At 39.0% G+C, this 17,761-nt stretch overlaps 2 protein-coding genes across 2 annotated transcripts; both read right to left on the reverse strand.

Annotated features, from left to right (window-relative positions):
• Positions 1-2,594: 2,594 nt before the first annotated feature.
• f7 (coagulation factor VII) lies at positions 2,595-7,510 on the reverse strand. The gene is made up of 8 exons (XM_026204868.1): positions 7,395-7,510; positions 7,140-7,303; positions 6,424-6,448; positions 6,222-6,338; positions 5,504-5,644; positions 4,232-4,356; positions 4,021-4,141; positions 2,595-3,714 (listed from the first exon to the last, which is right to left on the reverse strand). The coding sequence occupies exons 1-8, from the start codon at positions 7,453-7,455 to the stop codon at positions 3,143-3,145; spliced, it is 1,326 nt and encodes a 441-aa protein (XP_026060653.1). The 5' UTR covers positions 7,456-7,510; the 3' UTR covers positions 2,595-3,142.
• A 732-nt stretch (positions 7,511-8,242) lies between these two features.
• Positions 8,243-13,591, reverse strand: f7l (coagulation factor VII, like). Its single transcript, XM_026204869.1, has 8 exons — positions 13,407-13,591; positions 13,099-13,262; positions 11,280-11,304; positions 10,890-11,003; positions 10,661-10,807; positions 9,771-9,862; positions 9,343-9,463; positions 8,243-9,035 (listed from the first exon to the last, which is right to left on the reverse strand). The coding sequence occupies exons 1-8, from the start codon at positions 13,489-13,491 to the stop codon at positions 8,488-8,490; spliced, it is 1,296 nt and encodes a 431-aa protein (XP_026060654.1). The 5' UTR covers positions 13,492-13,591; the 3' UTR covers positions 8,243-8,487.
• Positions 13,592-17,761: the final 4,170 nt, after the last annotated feature.

Consider the following 17,761-nt stretch of genomic DNA (forward strand, 5'->3'; position numbering starts at 1 on the left):
GGTGAAACACACCAATTAAAAAAACTAATGGAATGCATAGTCGATATAAAAAACTGGATGACGAGTAATTTCTTACTGCTAAATTCTGAAAAAACAGAGGTGTTAATTATAGGACATTAAAACTCTGCATGTAATAACCTAAAAACACTGTCTAAGACTTGATGGTTGCTCTGTCAATTCTTCGTCATCAGTTAGGAACCTAGGTGTGCTACTTGATCGCAATCTTTGCTTAGAAAGCCACGTTTCTAGCATTTGTAAAACTGCATTTTTCCATCTCAAAAATATATCTAAATTACGGCCTATGCTCTCAATGTCAAATGCAGAAATGTTAACCCATGCATTTATGACTTCAAGGTTAGATTATTGTAATGGTTTATTGGGTGGTTGTTCTGCACGCTTAGTACACAAACTACAGCTAGTCCAAAATGCAGCAGCAAGAGTTCTTACTAGAACCAGGAAGTATGACCATATTAGCCCGGTCCTTTCCACACTGCACTGGCTCCCTATCAAACATCGTATAGATTTGAAAATATTGCTTATTACTTAGAAAGCCCTGAATGGTTTAGCACCTCAGTATTTGAATGAGCTCCTTTTACATTATACTCCTCTACGTCCGCTACGTTCTCAAAACTCAGGCAATTTGATAATACCTAGAGTATGAAAATCAAATGCGGGCGGCAGATCCTTTTCCTATTTAGCGCCTAAACTCTGGAATAACCTACCTAACATTGTTCGGGAGGCAGACACACTCTTGCAGTTTAAATCTAGATTAAAGACCCATCTCTTTAACCTGGCATACACATAACATACTAATATGCTTTTAATATCCAAATCCGTTAAAGGATTTTTAGGCTGCATTAATTAGGTAAACCGGAACCGGGAACACTTCCCATAACACCCTATGTACTTGCTACATCATTAGAAGAATGGCATCTACGCTAATATTTGTCTGTTTCTCTCTTGTTCCGAGGTCACCGTGGCCACCAGATCCAGTCTGTATCCAGATCAGAGGGTCACTGCAGTCACCCGGATCCAGTACGTATCCAGACCAGATGGTGGATCAGCACCTAGAAAGGACCTCTACTGCCCTGAAAGACAGCGGAGACCAGGACAACTAGAGCCCAGATACAGATCCCCTGTAAAGACCTTGTCTCAGAGGAGCACCAGGACAAGACCACAGGAAACAGATGATTCTTCTGCACAATCTGACTTTGCTGCAGTCTGGAATTGAACTCCTGGTTTCGTCTGGTCAGAGGAGAACTGACCCCAACTGAGCCTGGTTTCTCCCAAGGTTTTTTTCTCCATTCTGTCACCGATGGAGTTTCGGTTCCTTGCCGCTGTCGCCTCTGGCTTGCTTAGTTGGGGTCACTTAATCTACAGTGATATCATTGACTTGATTGCAAATAAATGCACAGACACTATTTAACTGAACAGAGATGACATCACTGAATTCAATGATGAACTGCCTTTAACTATCATTTTGTATTATTGACACTGTTTTCCTAATGAATGTTGTTCAGTGCTTTGACGCAATGTATTTTGTTTAAAGCGCAATTTAAATAAAGGTGACTTGACTTGACATAAGTGAGAGATTTATTTAAAAACTCATTACAGACATTAATCCATGAAGTCGGCTCAACTGGAGATGCAGAGTTTCTCATAACCATCTTCAGCCATTTCAAGAAGTTGGCCACTTTGGTCTAAATCTCAGGATACAGGAATACATCACATAAATAGTCAAGTGGTCAAGTTCAAAGACCACAAGTTTGGGTATCTGGTCGGGGCAGACGAGCTGCTTTACAGCTGAAATTGATGTTTTTGCAGCACTTTAAAGTGTCCTTGTTACAAGTTACATGTACTTACTAAATTAAATTGATGAATTATGCATAATTACATACAAGTAACCCTAAGCCAAACCCTAACCATACAGTAAGTACATGTAGTTAATTAATATTAATCAGTACTTAAATGTATAATTCATGCTAACTCATTTTACTTCTGGTGTGAGAAGTCTTTTACTTTTGCCAAAAATATAACTTTTGTATATTAAAATCAAAGCCCAGCCCAGATTTAAAAAGTAACGCAATGCAATACTTCCCATAAAAAGTTACAAAGTACTGTAATTAGTTATTTTTTTGGGGTGTAATGCAGTTTCGTAATGCACTACTTGTTAAAGTAACTTTCCCCAGCAGTGAATAAATGTGACTTGACTTTACAACCCACAATAACAGAAACCCTTCAGAGACCTGTGATAACCTTCAGACGCTTCATGTCGTTCTGATGAACGCAGTGTTTTTATGCAACATCCCAAAATGCGCACAAAAATAGGTGGATGAAAGATAGCCTCATACACAATAAAATCAGACATGATCAAAATATAATGATATGATCAAATAGAAGATTAGCTTTGCATTAACGCTTCATTGTGTTGCAGCTGTAGAACTGGCCGTCTATGGATCCATTGCATGTGTGCATGGGGAAGTTTAGCACAAAACTAATCGTGCAGGATCCTATTTGAATCTGAAATCACCCACAAAATTTCTTACACAAAGGTAAATGCAAGCACACAGGAATTTAAACCCAATAAACACACATCATTTGCATACTGTTTATTTTTGAATGAGGTAATGATGGATGCAAATATCAAAAACACTGAATAAAATCAGACATGATCAAACATAAATAAAAGATTCACTGTGCATTAATGATTAATTGTGTTGCAGCTGTAGAATTGGCTGTTTCTTCACGTCTTTTTTGATGCGTATTAGGGAATTGAACATTTAGATATAATTTAATTTAATTTCCATCAATAAGAAATTTATCTGACATGGTTGAGCACATATGATTTTTAGAATTGATGTGCTTCTTGGAATTTTACATTTTACGTTTTTTTTTTATTTTTTATGCAATATATGTCAGGGGTCGCACATCTCTGGAGCAACGAGGGGTTAGGTGTCTTGCTCAGGGACACATTGGTGTCTCACAGTGGATTCGAACCCGGGTCTCTCACACCAAAGGCATGTGTCTTATCCACTGCGCCAACACCACCCCAATACAAATTGGTGGATTGAAGCATAGCTACATAAAAAATAAAATCAGATAGGATTAAACATAAATAAAAGATTAGCTGTGCATTAACGCTTCATTGTGTTGTAGCTGTAGAGTTGGCTGTAGAGTTGGCTGTTTGTTGGTGGATCCACTGCAGGTAGTTGGAGACACGGGTGTAAATACCGTAGGACCCTGGTCGGGCACAGCCTTTGCCCCAGCTCACGATGCCCAGCAGGAAGGTGGTGTCCCTGTAGCGGGTCACCAGAGGCCCACCGCTGTCCCCTTTACACGAGTCCTGCTTGCCCTCGATGTAACCGGCGCAGAACATGTTTCTGGTGAGCGACACGTTGCTGCTCTCGATGCACTCCTGCGTGCGGATGCGGGGCACCAGCAGGCGGCGCAGTAAGCGTGACGTGGGCCCGTCCTCGCTGCGTTTGCCCCAGCCGCTGACCATGTGCTTGCTGATGGCCCACAGCTCGCGCTCGGCCGTGTCTCGCAGCGGCAGGCAGACGGGGACGGCGTAGGTGCTGTAGACGATGGGCTGGCGCAGACGCAGCAGGGCGATGTCGTTGTCTGCGGTGTCGGACTTGTAGTTGGGGTGCTCGAGCATCTGCTCCACCTGGATCACCTGTTCTGTGCCCTCTTCCACCTGAATGTCATGCTCACCTGCGTCACAGACAACACACACAATAGAGCTGAGCTGCAGCCAGGAACATGATTCGTCACTGATGTTCCTGTGGGTTCTTATAATTGTGTTTTCATTTTAAGGGTATAAGGTATATCTCAAAATTCTTGTTTCCTGGAAAAAGAAAAAATTACATGCAGTGCATTTTGCTTAAAACAGGTAGTATGATCAGACAGTGAGGTAAGTTCACTTCATTTAGTTTTCCCCTGGCTATCAGTAAAATGAACTTCACATGAAGTTCACATGAAGTTTGGCACTTTCACAATCTGTTCCGAGTTTGACCGCACCTGCGACTATCTTGAGAAACTTGACATTGAGTTTTTCCAAACAGTGGGCGGCGGTGAGGATCCAGGTGGGTTTGTAGATCACACCTCCACAGAAACCCTTCTGACCGTACTTTAGCAACACCTGTCCAACACACACACACACACACACACACAGATATTTGATGGTAAAGTACAGTATGAACTGTGAACGGATGGATTCTGTGATGGTTACCTGCCAGGGACAGTGTCCTTTAGGACATTCGGCTCCACCAACGATACGAGATCTCGGATCATCCTTAGGATTCACAGCAGCACCTGCCCCCTGAAGAAGAGGAACCTTCCCACACGGAAAAGCCTCTGTAAAGGAGCGTTTAAAATACTTTACATGCTGAAGTCATTATTCGACAAACAGTGTTGGGTAAAGTTACTTTCATGCATTACATTATTGCGTTACTCCCGAAAATTAACTGTTACTTAGTTACTTTTTGGCATTACAATACTTTTGCATTACTTTTTAAATCTGAGCTGGGCTTGCTTGTTTATTTTTAATATAAAAAGTCATATTTTTGATGAATGTAAAAGCCCTTTCACACCAAAGGTGAAATAAATATTCCTCAGGCTGAAGGAAAAGTAAATTCACGTCTGAACAGTAGAAGGCAGAAGAATTACTGCGGTTGATTTGGATCATCGGAGGTCAGCATCAAAGACATCGCTTAATAAAATTGTATTAAATACCTATAGGGTATTTGTGTTATTTAATATTTAATTATTGCAGATTTGCCTAAAATTTTGAGTTGCATTTCAGGTTTTTTTATTCGTTTTGAGGAATACTGAAACTTTTTTTTTTTTTTTTGCATTTGAGATTAATTAATGCATGTTCACATTTATTATACGTAGAACTACAGTAATATCTTACTGCTGATTTCTCTCAACATGGGCACAGGAGAGCCGTCAATCAATAAATGGGAAACTGGCGTTGTTTGAAAAGTAACTTAAATATTATCAAACAGATAGTTCTGGTCCTTGATTCTGATTGGCTGAGCCAAGTTCAAAGCTGTTGTGAATTACTCTACAATGTAACACACACCTTTGTTTACATTTGTGTGTTGCTCGGCAACCACATCTGATTCTGAGGAGCTGCATTGTTTGGTGTAGAATACTGTTGTTATTAATATCACTACATTTTATTTGCTCTGTTCAATTTTGTGAAACCGTAATGAATATATGGAATAACCGTTTTATAAAAGCAATAATCCCTGTGAAGCCATGGTTTACAGTGAATTTATAACAGCTATAACTCTGCTTCATGCTGTACCTAACAACATCCCTCAGCTGTTATAAATTCACTGTAAACCACGGCTTCACTGGGATTACTGCTTTAGTTATGCCTTACTTTATGGTTACTTGTAATGCATTACCCCCAACATGAAGACATTGAGTGCTAAACAGATGATTCTGAATCTCTGCGGCTGCACGTTATCTGTGCGTTCTGTGATTTTCTCACCGTGTCTCAGGCACTTCTGACCATCTGACCCTAAGGTATATCCATCAGCACAGGAACAGTTCCGCTGATCGTCCTTCTCCGTGCAGAAGTGCTCGCAGCCTCCGTTATCATAAAGACAGGAGTCAGGGACGTCTTTCATCTCTGAGGAGTGAAAGGAAAAATGTGTGCTTGGGCCTGAATCAGGAATTTGTTTGTTCTTTAACTTCAAGGACGTGACGTTATCACGTTTCTCTTTCTGAATGCCAAACCCAGACAAGTTTCGTGTGTAGTCTTGAAGCACAGAACACTTAACTAACTATACTCCATTAACTATTATCAACTATGACACTGAAGCTATTTTAACATGTTACAAGTGAAACATTCCCCACAGGAAGTTACATCGTTTGTTCTCATTTAAATGATACAAATAGATACATTTTCTTGTTTTCAAACAAGGCTCAATCATAATTAAGAGATGTGGGTATTTATTCACTTTGGCTAAGATGAACATTTTGTTGCACAATATTTGGATAGTCCACTTTGGACATTCAAAGCTCTTAAAAATAAAGGTGCTTCACGATTGCACAGAAGAACCTTTTTGTCTAAATGGTTTCCTAAAGAACCTTTAACATCCAAAGAACCTTTCTGTTTCGCAAAAGGAAAAAAGAAAGAGATGGTTCTTTTGAGGCATCGCTGTGAACACATGTCAGCTGACTCTCATCCGCTCAGATGTTCTCACCCTGCTCACAGTTGCGTCCGCTGAAGCCCGGCGAACACAGACACGTGTAGGATTCTGTGTTCTGGGTCGAGCAGAGCCCATTATTCTCACATGGATTTGATGCACAGTGATCTTTAACTGCAGACGACAACAAACATTCATCTTAATCACAGACAATGTCATGAAGATGAACCATTTTCACAAAATAATCTCAAAATCTCACCATTGTAGATCTTCCAGAACTCATTCTGTGTGGAGACATTAGTTAGACGTTTGCTTGCACTCAACTAATAAAATACACAACTAAAACAAAGACTTGAGCAAGTTTAACATCACATTACATTCGTATTTGGTCTTGTTTTCTTGTATAAATATCTACAAATTCTGGAAGTCAAATGATTTAAGATATTATAAGCCTAATTTAAAGTGTAAATCTGAGCTGTTTTAACTGAAAGAAAACTGCACCGACTAAAAAAGCACACCAGTAATGTTTTTTTCTCTAAGGCACGTTAATATAAAATTACTTAAATGTCCTAATTGAACTCTTGCCTACTCCTGGTTTAGTCTAAGCCCTGTCTGTGAAACCAAGCCATTGTCTTGTTTATCCAAATTTGATTAGTTTTTGCCTAAAACAAGTACAATATCAGTCAATGGAGTGAGACAAATATTCTTGTGTATCCTTTGAATTAAGTTATTTTTTATCCCACTGGCAGATATTTATGCTTTTTTAAAGCAAAATCTAACAAAATTTGGGTGATATTTTCAGAAAACAAGACATTTTACTTAAAAGCATCCTGATTCAAGACTTTTTAGAGATTTATTCTAGAAAACAAGTGTAGTGTATATCAAGCCCAGCACAATGCCATCAGTGTGTGCTGAACGTGTGTGTGTGTGTGTGTGTGTGTGTGTGTGTGTGTGTTTGTCACATGTAATACTAACGGTGGCCTCCGTGTGTTCAAACACCTCTCGCGCCTCCTCATACGAACATTTCTCCTCCAGACACTCCCTCTCCAGATTGCCCAATTTCAGCTCCTCAAACCAGCCCGAGTTCGCCCGCTTAGTCCGGATCAAACCCCCATGAGCCTCGTCCTTCCCCACAAACACTGAGCAACACAAGACTGTGCTGTTATCACCAACAACACTCTTATTATACACACCGCTGCTAGAATGTGGATCTGTAGTTGGTTTAGTTACCTGTAGCAGAATGACAGCTGTAAAGACCCAAGAGGACGTAAAACCCTGACAGGAGACTCATGTTGAACAGCGCTTCAGTGTGTATCTCTGCTCCAGGTTCAAAGGTCTGAAGTCTAAATACTCTCCACCCCTCAGAGTCTACAAACCCTCCCTTACTGAAGCACAGAGATGCCAGGACACACAGCATTCGAAAGAGTTTATTTGTGTTTATGTATGTGCATGTGCCAGTGACACATAATATACATTTTACATTCTGCAATCTTTTAGTATACTCACTTACATGTGTCTTTATGCGTCTTTAAAGGTGAAGTGTGCTTGCAAACTGAACTGCATTATATTCTGATGTTTTCCAGTGCCCAAACTCACATGATTGGTTAGATGGTAACCGCTCAAACAGATCAATGTTTTAGGAATTAGGGGCCGTTCACACGAAACACTTTTTTCCATTCCACTGCGATACATTTCCATTGTTTAAAGGGTTCGTGACATGAGAAATCTAATTTGCCTTGATCTTTTGGCACATAAGAGTTCTTCGTAGAATTAAAACATTCTGAAAGGTTCATAGCTTAATTCATAGCTTGATTTAGCTTTTTAAACAAGGCACAGTGTCATGGAGAGTCACAAAGAATAATTCGTTGAAAGATGAAGCGGAGCTAGATCTGCATCACAGACCAAAGTAAATTAAATTACCGTTTACATTTTTAATCATGTTGTCGAAACAGTTGCATGCAATCGTTAGGGGCGTTGACACAGTTTCCTATGCAGTGAATGTCAGCCAATCATAACAAGCCTTAAAGGACACGCCCCTTAAACAGGCCAAATCAGAGAGAGAGTCAGAATGTTCAAAATGTTTTCTTGTTCAAAAAACTTTATTAACATTGCAAGTAAAATTAACATTAAAATAATGTAACACATCGTGACACATGCCATCATCTCGGATCTTTTGCAGCGTCTTGTCCATGACAGGCTTTTCTAAAAACGCATGCGCTAATTAAAGTTAAGCTTTTAGAAACCAGACCTGTTGTTTTCCCCATTCCACTGCCCTGAAATCTGAACACACTTCACTTTTAACAACATTTACGAACTCTTGAATTCATGCAGTGGTTACAGTCTTCATGATCCACTCCACAAAGACAGACACGCGCGTGTAGATGCCGTAGAAGTCAGCGCGTGCACAGCCTTTGCCCCAACTCACGATCCCTGTCAGAAACCATGTGTTCTTATAGCGGGTGACCAGTGGCCCTCCGCTGTCCCCCTGACAGGAGTCTCGTCCGCCCTCGATGAAGCCGGCACACAGCATGTTCCTGGTCACCTTCAGCCCAGACTTTGCCTTGCACTCGTCTAAAGAGACCCTCGGCACATCCAGCCGCTGAAGAACCGGAGACGGCGGACCAGACTGCGACATATGACCCCATCCGCTGACGGTGGACATGCGAATGGCTCCAATGGTGCGTCCGAAGGTGCCGTTAACGGGAGGAAGGCAGATGGGAATAGCGAAGGCGTCAAGCGTGACGGGACTGAGCAGACGCAGAAGGGCGATGTCACTGTCAGCGCTGGTGTGGTTGTACCGAGGGTGGATGAACACTTTAGACACTTTCCTCGTCTGTTCGGTTCCTTCGTCTTTCCCACGGATGTGTTCACCTGCAGCAGAAAACGAAATGAGACCGAGAGAGAAGATACTAAGTCTACACTTGAGCTGTGGGACGAGGAACATCAACAGAACCAGCCTTATATGAACAGCTCCTCACCGTTATGACATTATGACAAGTGTGGAGGGCAAACTAAGCGAGTATGCAACTCAGCTACCTGTTGAATCCACTGCCTTTTTGGTTGTCAACTGGGAGAAGTCAGTTTTCAATCCAGAGTTTCTCAATTCTAAATCAGAGTTTGACAAATGTGCATCTGCAGTAACTCCCGAAGACAAACCCGATAATGAGTCATTTCTTACCAACTGTTACTTGTAAGATGTTTGGATCCTTTTCCCAAATGCAGTGAGCTGCGGTGAGAATCCATTGGGAATCTAGAATAACAGCACCGCATTTATACTGTTCCTTATGCAGTAGTAAAGCCTGTGGAGGAGACGCACACGCACAGAAACATTGAGAAAACACCAAACGAACAGATTTGAAGAACAGATGGATTCTGATGAAAGTATGCTCCTCAAAATGAAGGTTATTTTGTGGAATCTATGGTTTCATGAAGGAAAAGGAAAATCTATGGAATCTTCCCATTGGACAAAAAGTTAATAAGATTAACGAAAAGTTAAATGCACTAGAAATGGTGTCTCTGAAAGGTTCTTTGGGAAACTGAAAAGTGTTCTTCTGCGGGAACACTGCCAACACATGCTGTTCATCTGATTTCCTCATGAATCCTCACCTGCCACGGACAGTGTCCTTTAGGACACACGTCACCCTTCACTATCCTCGGACTCACACCCTTCAGCACAGTCCTTCCACACGGGAATCGATCTGAACACATGACGAGAAACACAACAGGAGTTTACATCAACAGCACTATGGCCTTACAGCACAAACACAAGATTTCCGAGTCATCCACCAGAGCATTGCTCAAGCTCAATCAGTAGATCATGTTGACATCTGTGCTAACGTCATGGGTTCGATTCCCAGGGAATGAATGCATGAACTGATCAAGTATACACCTACAATGCAGTGTAAGTCAATTTGGATGAAAGCATCTAACAAGTGCATTAATGTAAACATATCCAACACATTGATGTGCATTGGAGCTCAAAATATGAATCATCTCCAAAACACTCCTTGTGTCCATATAATATAATAGTTGACTTACTTTTTTTTAAAAGTGTGTGATTTCAGATGCAGCAAATGTTGCTAGTAACAAACTAACATATTAGATCTGCGAGTTTTTATTTAATGCTCATATTTAATGCTCAATGTTTTAATTTTCTGTATGCATGACCAGCTACATGTCAAAGTGTGTAATATCGACCCACAGTACAGTGAATGACACACTGAATCCCACAATGCAATGTGCTTGACTTGACCCTCCATTTCTAATCAGCAGTGATAGCGGCATTGGCTTTTCCTGATTTATTACGTCACACTGCAAAATGTTCAGACACTTGCGTAGAAAACTAAACATTGCAGATGCTAAATACCATTATTTTTTAGCTGATAACTGGACGCTGCTCTGTGTGTATGTTGTTGTATAATGCACACCGTTTCACATATTCCAAGTCTAGGCAGTGGACAGTATTTTGGCTAAGACGTCTGTGTTTGCGGACTGACCCTGCGGCACACAGCTGCTGTTGTCTGTGTGTAGTGTGTATCCAGGGGCACAATCACAGCGATGGGTCGAATCACTGACTTCTACACAGAAGTGCTCGCAGCCACCGTTCCTGTACAAACATCCGTAGGAATTGGGTGGAAATATTCCTGTGGGACGTACGACAGGATTAACAAGAGTAGATACTCATTCTGCAGATCTTTGTGTTGTGTTGTCATTATTGTGTGTTACCTTTGTCACAGTGTCGCCCCTCAAAGTTCACAGGACAGATGCAGATGTATGCGTTTCTCTGATCCACACACGTGGCTCCGTTCTGACACGGTCCCGGCTGACAATGATCCACCTCTGAAGAGCCAAACCAGATTCACACAGATTCACAAGATCTGAGGACGTTTGTGCAAACTCACTGTCAGGCTGTTTCTATACAGTCTGAGGAGTTCTGTATGGTTCTTAGCTCATTGCTATGCAGTTTTTACTTAAACTTACCTTAAAATTCATGTGCAACATTTAAAAACTTGTTCAAGAGTTGTTGTTTTTTTCTATTTTAGCGTCTAGCTATTCTTGAAATGTAATTTGTTGTCATGAGATGTGTGTAAACTGCACTTGAAGTTGCTGGTTTACCTGTGTATCTCTTCCAGAAATCATCCTGAAACACAACAGGAGAGTTCTGTTAGATTTCCTTTAGCTCTTCTACTATTTCTGTGCAGTTGCTGGCTGTTTTGTCTCAATTTCAAACACAAACTTTCATTGATGTCATGAGTGTCTCACTGTGTGACTGAATGAATAATCTGAATTGAGACTGACTCTGAATTATCTGATTTGAAACTGACTTTGAATTACCTGAAGTTAGACTGACTATGAATTGAAACAGAATCTGAATGATCTGGATTGAGACACTTTACAAATTATCTGAATTAAAATTGACACCGAATAGAGACTGATTCTGAATGGTCTGAATCAAGACTGACTATGAATTACCTGAAGTAAGACTGATTCTGAATGATCTGACTCTGAATTAAGTTCTGAATGGTCTAAATTGAGATTAACACAGAATTATCCAAACTGAGACTGACTTTGAATTACCTGAGTTGAAACAGACTCTGAATTGAGACTGATTCTAAATTATCAGAATTTAGACTGACTCTGAATTATCTTAACTTGGACTGTTTTATATGAATGTATTCTGAATAATTTAAATTGAGACTCACTTTGAATTAACTGAATTAAGTGTGGCTCTGAATTGAGATTAATTCTGAATAATCAGAATTGAGACTGACTCTGAATTGAGACTGACATAGAATAGTCTGAATTGGAACTGACTGTGGATTTAGACTGATTCTGAATTATCAGAATTTAGACTGACTCTGAATCGAGACTGATTCTGAATTATCAGAATTTAGACTGACTGAATTATCTTAATTTGAACTGTATTGTCTGAATTTATTCTGAATAATTTTAATTGAGACAGACTTTGAATTACCTGAACCAAGAGTGGCTCTGAAGTGAGATGTATTCAGAATAATAAGAATTGAAACTGTCTCTGAATTGAGACTCACTCTGGATTGAGACTGATTCTGAATTATCAGAATTGAGACTGGCACTGAATTGAGACTGATTCTGAAGTATCAGAATTGAGACTGACTCTGAATTGAGACTGAGTCTGAATATTAAGAATTGAAACTGTCTCTGAATTGAGACTGACTTAGAATAGTCTGAATTGGGACTGACTCTGGATTTAGACTGATTATGAATTATCAGAATTTAGACTGACTCTGAATATCTTGATTTGGACTGTATTATCTGAATGTATTCTGAATAATTTGAATTGAGACTGACTTTGAATTACCTGAATTAAGAGTGGCTCTGAAGTGAGATTTATTCAGAATAATAAGAATTGAAACTGTCTCTGAATTGAGACTGATTCAGAAGGGTCTGAATTGGGACTGACTCTGGATTGAGACTGATTCTGAATTATCAGAATTTTGACTGACTCTGAATTGAGACAGAGTATGAATGGTCTGAATTGAGACTCACTCTGGATTGAGACTGATTCTGAATTATCAGAATTTTGACTGACTCTGAATTGAGACAGAGTATGAATGGTCTGAATTGAGACTCACTCTAGATTGACACTGATTCTGAATTATCAGAATTTACACTGACTCTGAATTGAGACTGATTCTGAATTACAAGAATTTACACTGACTCTGAATTGAGACTGAGTCTGAATAGTCTGAATTGAAACTCACTGTGGATTGAGACTGATTCTGAATTATCAGAATTGAGACTGACTCTGAATTGAGACTGAGTCTGAATGGTCTGAATTGAGACTCACTAAAAATTATCTGAAATGATCCTGGCTGATCTGAATTAGGAGTGACTCTGAATCAAGCACTACGTCTCTCTGAACAGATCTTTCTAAAGGTCTTGTTCTCCTCACCAGTTGTTCGGGGACGGTGAAGATCTCTCTGGCCTCCTCATAAGAGCAGATCTCCTCAAGACACTCTCTCTCCAGATTTCCCAGCTTCAGCTCCTCCAGGAAGGAGTTTGCCCGTCGGACACGATGTGTTAATGCCTGGTTTGCCTCAGACTTACTGAGGAAGACTGCAGATGATAAAGAGACCAAGAGTCAAGAGTCAGGCAGACAGCGAGTGAGTCTGAATACCATTATAGTCTCTACTTTAACATGTAAACATGGATGAGAAACACACGAACACATTACACCATTTTTAAGATCTCCTCTCTCACCTGATGGAAGCCCACAGCACACTGGGACGCCGAGCAGCATCAGGATCATGTGGCAGAGCTTCATTCTGTTCAGGTTGTACTCCATGATGTTTAAGCTTCAGGTTTAAAGTCCGTAACTCCTCGGCTGTGGTCTGGACACACAGTGGGCAAACGGACAGCAGATTGCACAACACTGTGTGTCTGAAGGGGCTCTTTAAATCACCAGCAGATGGAGCCACTGATGCAGAGACTGAGGAACAGGCTTCCTTCACTTCATTCATGCCGTGGGTGAGATTTCACACATTCTCTCAACAAAATAGAACGTGACATGAGATCAAACTAGACACAAATATTCAACTGTTTCTTTTAAGTTAGCACTTTAAAACAAAAAGAAATGCCTGTCAGTATCTTAATACATTTATTCTTCTTCATGACAACAATCTGCTGTTAATTCAGCACAAACAGCTTTAACATTTAGACTCAATTCATACTTCGTACAGTAGATCATTAGTATTTATCATTTCAGTAAGTTTTGTTATTTACATTTTTTGGGTGCACTTGATTTTGGATTTTAGGAACCGTATACCTTTTAAGAAATGTAAAGAAGTCATGCAAAAATTATAATCATGTCATTATTTACTCCCCAGGGTTTCTGCAGTTCTTGAAAAAAGGCCTTAAAAGTTCTTAAATCAGAGCAGAAACTCTTAAAATGAATAAAGTCAATGGCAGTAAATGTTACTGGAGATGCAAAATGAGAATATGAAATCTTGTTTTCTTAGAAATTAATTAAAATTAAATGATCTTAAAACCAAAACAAATAAATAAGTCCATTATCAGATATTTGTTCTTCTTTTGATCATTATCTAAAACAAGACTTCATATCTTCTTTGATTTTGCATCACAAGTAAATGTATCTTGATTTAAAGATGTTTAGATGTTTGTACTGGAAAACAAGACAGAAACACTGAGGAAGAATCAGATGGGTCAGTAAAGGTAAAAGATATGAGCGATTTGTGTGTGTGTGTGTGCGTGTGTGTGCGTGTGTGTGTGTGTGTGTGTGTGTGTGTGTGCGTGTGTGTGTGGAAACGAATTCAAAATCAATAGAGATCTGGAAGCTGTATCTTCATTGTGTTCTCTCTTAAATACATTTAGAGAATATACATGTGTATTGTGTTCCTTTCACTGTATTCCTCACATTTTCTGACTTAGACTTAAATTTAAGACCTTAACATTTTTAATTCCTAAATTTACCTTCACAAAACCTGGAGAAACCCTGCTCCCCGTCATATTGCTCCAAAACGTTATGACTTTATCTACGTATTCTAATAGATTTTTTTTTAAATTTATTCCAAACTAATGTCAGTGGGGTCCAATGTTGTTTGGTTTCCAATGTTTGACAAAATATCTCTGCAGAAGACAGAAGTCATACAGGAGAAACGAGAGCGAGCACATAATGACAGAACGATCATTTTCAGGTGAAGTGTCCTTTGACTGTAATTACTGAACATTCCTCGTCTGACAGCACAGTAGCGTTTCATAATGAATCATCTATTCTGTTCGGGTTTACAGCTTCTCTAGCTGTCATTTACATAAAACTATAAGAAGCCCTGTGGTTTCCGTCTTGAAATCAGCTCGAGTTTAAACTCTAGCTCAGATCTGCGTGTGACAAGCAGCTTTACAAACTTCTGGGGTGTCTGAACGTTAGCTTCTCGTCTCGTTTGTTGAGACCACAGAGAGATGCGTGGTTTAAACACAACACACACATTCAGAGCTGCTGCAAACACACAGAGGACCATACTCACCGATTCATCTGATTTCTATCTGAGAAATGAGAAAAACACAAATACAAACACAATAGCATGTTCACACCGGGTCTGGAGTAAACAGATAAACTCAACCAGGAACTAGTGTCTTCACAAAAGCAGAAGATCATTTAATAATGTGCATATTATACTCACAACTGAATTGTTACATTAAAGACAGAGTCTTAATAAAGTACCTCGTTAAATCATAACGCATCATTAAAAAGTTACATAATGACACACTATATCAGATTAGAAAACAAGGTTTAAGACTAGTCCCAGAACCAAATGTATTTCTGAGCTGAAGAAACTTGCACCGACTGATCTTAAAATATATCAGTGCCTGTTTCGTCTCAAGATGCACAGTAATGTTTTTCTAAAGGCATGCTTATAAAAAACAACTTAAATATCCTAAATTAATTTTGACCTAATTCTGACTTAAACCAGACACAAGTCATTACAGTATTATCCCCAAATTATCCAACTGAGACACTTCATCACAGACGCTTTTCATGGAAGCATTTCAAGTCAGATTGTTAAACAAACAAGAAGAAAAATACGTTATTATGTTATATTATATAAAGATATTATATGTTTGAGTTTCAAACTCTTAATGCGTGTCCTTAAGCATCTAATGTGCTCTGATATAATTGAGCTTCAGCAAGTTCTCACTCAGCGTGACGTGTTTACGTCTCAAACACACTCAGGAGTGTGTGTGCAGCCTCAGCTGTCTCATTAGCATTCACTCAAACTATAACAAGCTCAGATCTAATGCCAGAATTATGCAAGTAGGTCACAAAGAGAGAGAAGAGACGCAGGTACAGAGACGAGAGAAACACCTTCCACAGCGCAGGCTCGAAACCACATCTGTGGGCAGCTTTCCTGTGTGTGTGTGTGTGTGTGTGTGTGTGTGTGTGTTTGTGTGTGTGTGTGGGCATGTTTTTGTGACATATCAGGACACAACTCTGTATAATGACATGGGTATGACACAGGTATTACAAGGAGAGGGTGACTTATGAGCACATAACCCATGTCCCCATTTTTCAAAACACTTATAAATCATACAGAATGAGTTTTTTTGAGAAAGTAAAAATGCACAAAGTTTCCTGTGAGGGTTAGGGTTAGGTGTAGGGTTGGTGAAGGACCATAGAATATACAGTTTGTACAGAATAAAAACCATTACACCTATGGGATGAACACACAAAAACAAACATGTGTGTGTATGTGTGTGTGTGTGAGAGAGAGTGTGTGTGTGAGTGTGTGTGTGTGCAGCCCATTCTTTCAGTCCTGTGGCTCGACTGAGAACAGAAGACACACTGAGGACACACAACACACTGAATCCTCAGACCAGATGCAGATCTGGAGAAGTGTGTCACTGCATCACTGATGAAAATATCTGTTTGAAATCAAGAAAACACACTCATCCTCATCTTGGATGATCTGAGGGGGGAGGGGGGGCACATTTTGGAACGAGTCATTCAGAAACGCACCTCCACAGTTAGTGTTGGTCAGGATCTCCTCCGTCACGTCATTATGAAAGCTGTAGGCCAGCTAGAGGAACATCTGGGTAGTTTTGTTTCTGATCGTATGGGGTTTTCTAAACTTTAGTGTAGCAGGTGATTCCCAGAGACTCCACAGCGCTGGTGAACCTGATGATGATTTTTACTAAATAATCTGAACGCTGAAAAATCATCTCTCCAGTGATGTCTGGTTTGTTCAGAGGACAATATTTGAGAATCTGGAATCTGAGGGAGCAGAAAAATATAAATATTGAGAAAATCATCTTTAAAGTTGTTCAAATGAAGTTCTAATCAGAAATGAAGTTTTGATATATTTACAGTAGGAGATTTACTAAATATCATCACAGAACATGATCTTTACTTAATATCCTAATGATTTTTGTCATAAAAGAGAAATGTATAATTGTGATATACGTCTGTGACACTGATGCTTCTTCTGTGCCGCAGGGACACTGTAAAAACAGTGAATCTTATTTTGAGAGCATTTATTTATATTTATATATATATTTGCATTAGTATTAGGATATTATTTTCATTTAAACACAATTAAACACATTTAACATGGAAATTGTCATTAATGTAATGTAAAAAAATATATATGTATTTTAGTAAAACATTATTATTTCATGTTTTGAGTAATAATGATGTTATCTATGCCATGTATTTTATTGTGCTGTGATTATATTTCTTCAACACTTGTGTTAATGTATAATATAAATACATTTTACCTTCTAAATGTAGTATGAAAATAAAATTATTAAATAAAAATGCATATATTGTATGATATATATATATATATATATATATATATATATATATATATATATATATATATATATATATATATATATACACTGCTGTTCAAAAGTTTGGGGTCAGTAAGATTTTATATGTTTTTAAAGAAGATTCTTCTCATCAAAGCTGCATTTATTTGATTAAAAATATAGTAAAATTGTCTATTTTATATATTATATTTTATATATTAAATATATTATTGCAATTGAAAATAACTTATCTATTCATTGTTTAAATAAATAAAAGGTTATAAAAGGAC

This window comes from Carassius auratus, chromosome 26, assembly GCF_003368295.1.
Source record: "Carassius auratus strain Wakin chromosome 26, ASM336829v1, whole genome shotgun sequence".
Lineage (NCBI taxonomy): Eukaryota > Metazoa > Chordata > Actinopteri > Cypriniformes > Cyprinidae > Carassius > Carassius auratus.

Excerpts from the sequence above, each read along its gene's own strand:
- f7 (XM_026204868.1), bottom strand. The coding sequence starts at position 7,455 with ATGAGTCTCCTGTCAGGGTTTTACGTCCTCTTGGGTCTTTACAGCTGT. Across the intron at positions 5,645-6,221 it reads CGGACGCAACTGTGAGCAGG|AGATGAAAGACGTCCCTGAC; the intron begins GTGAGAACATCT and ends TTCACTCCTCAG. Across the intron at positions 4,142-4,231 it reads AAGGACACTGTCCCTGGCAG|GTGTTGCTAAAGTACGGTCA; the intron begins GTAACCATCACA and ends TGTGTTGGACAG.
- f7l (XM_026204869.1), bottom strand. The coding sequence starts at position 13,491 with ATGGAGTACAACCTGAACAGAATGAAGCTCTGCCACATGATCCTGATG. Across the intron at positions 13,263-13,406 it reads GTGCTGTGGGCTTCCATCAG|TCTTCCTCAGTAAGTCTGAG; the intron begins GTGAGAGAGGAG and ends TATCATCTGCAG. Across the intron at positions 9,863-10,660 it reads CAGCAGCTGTGTGCCGCAGG|ATCGATTCCCGTGTGGAAGG; the intron begins GTCAGTCCGCAA and ends TCATGTGTTCAG.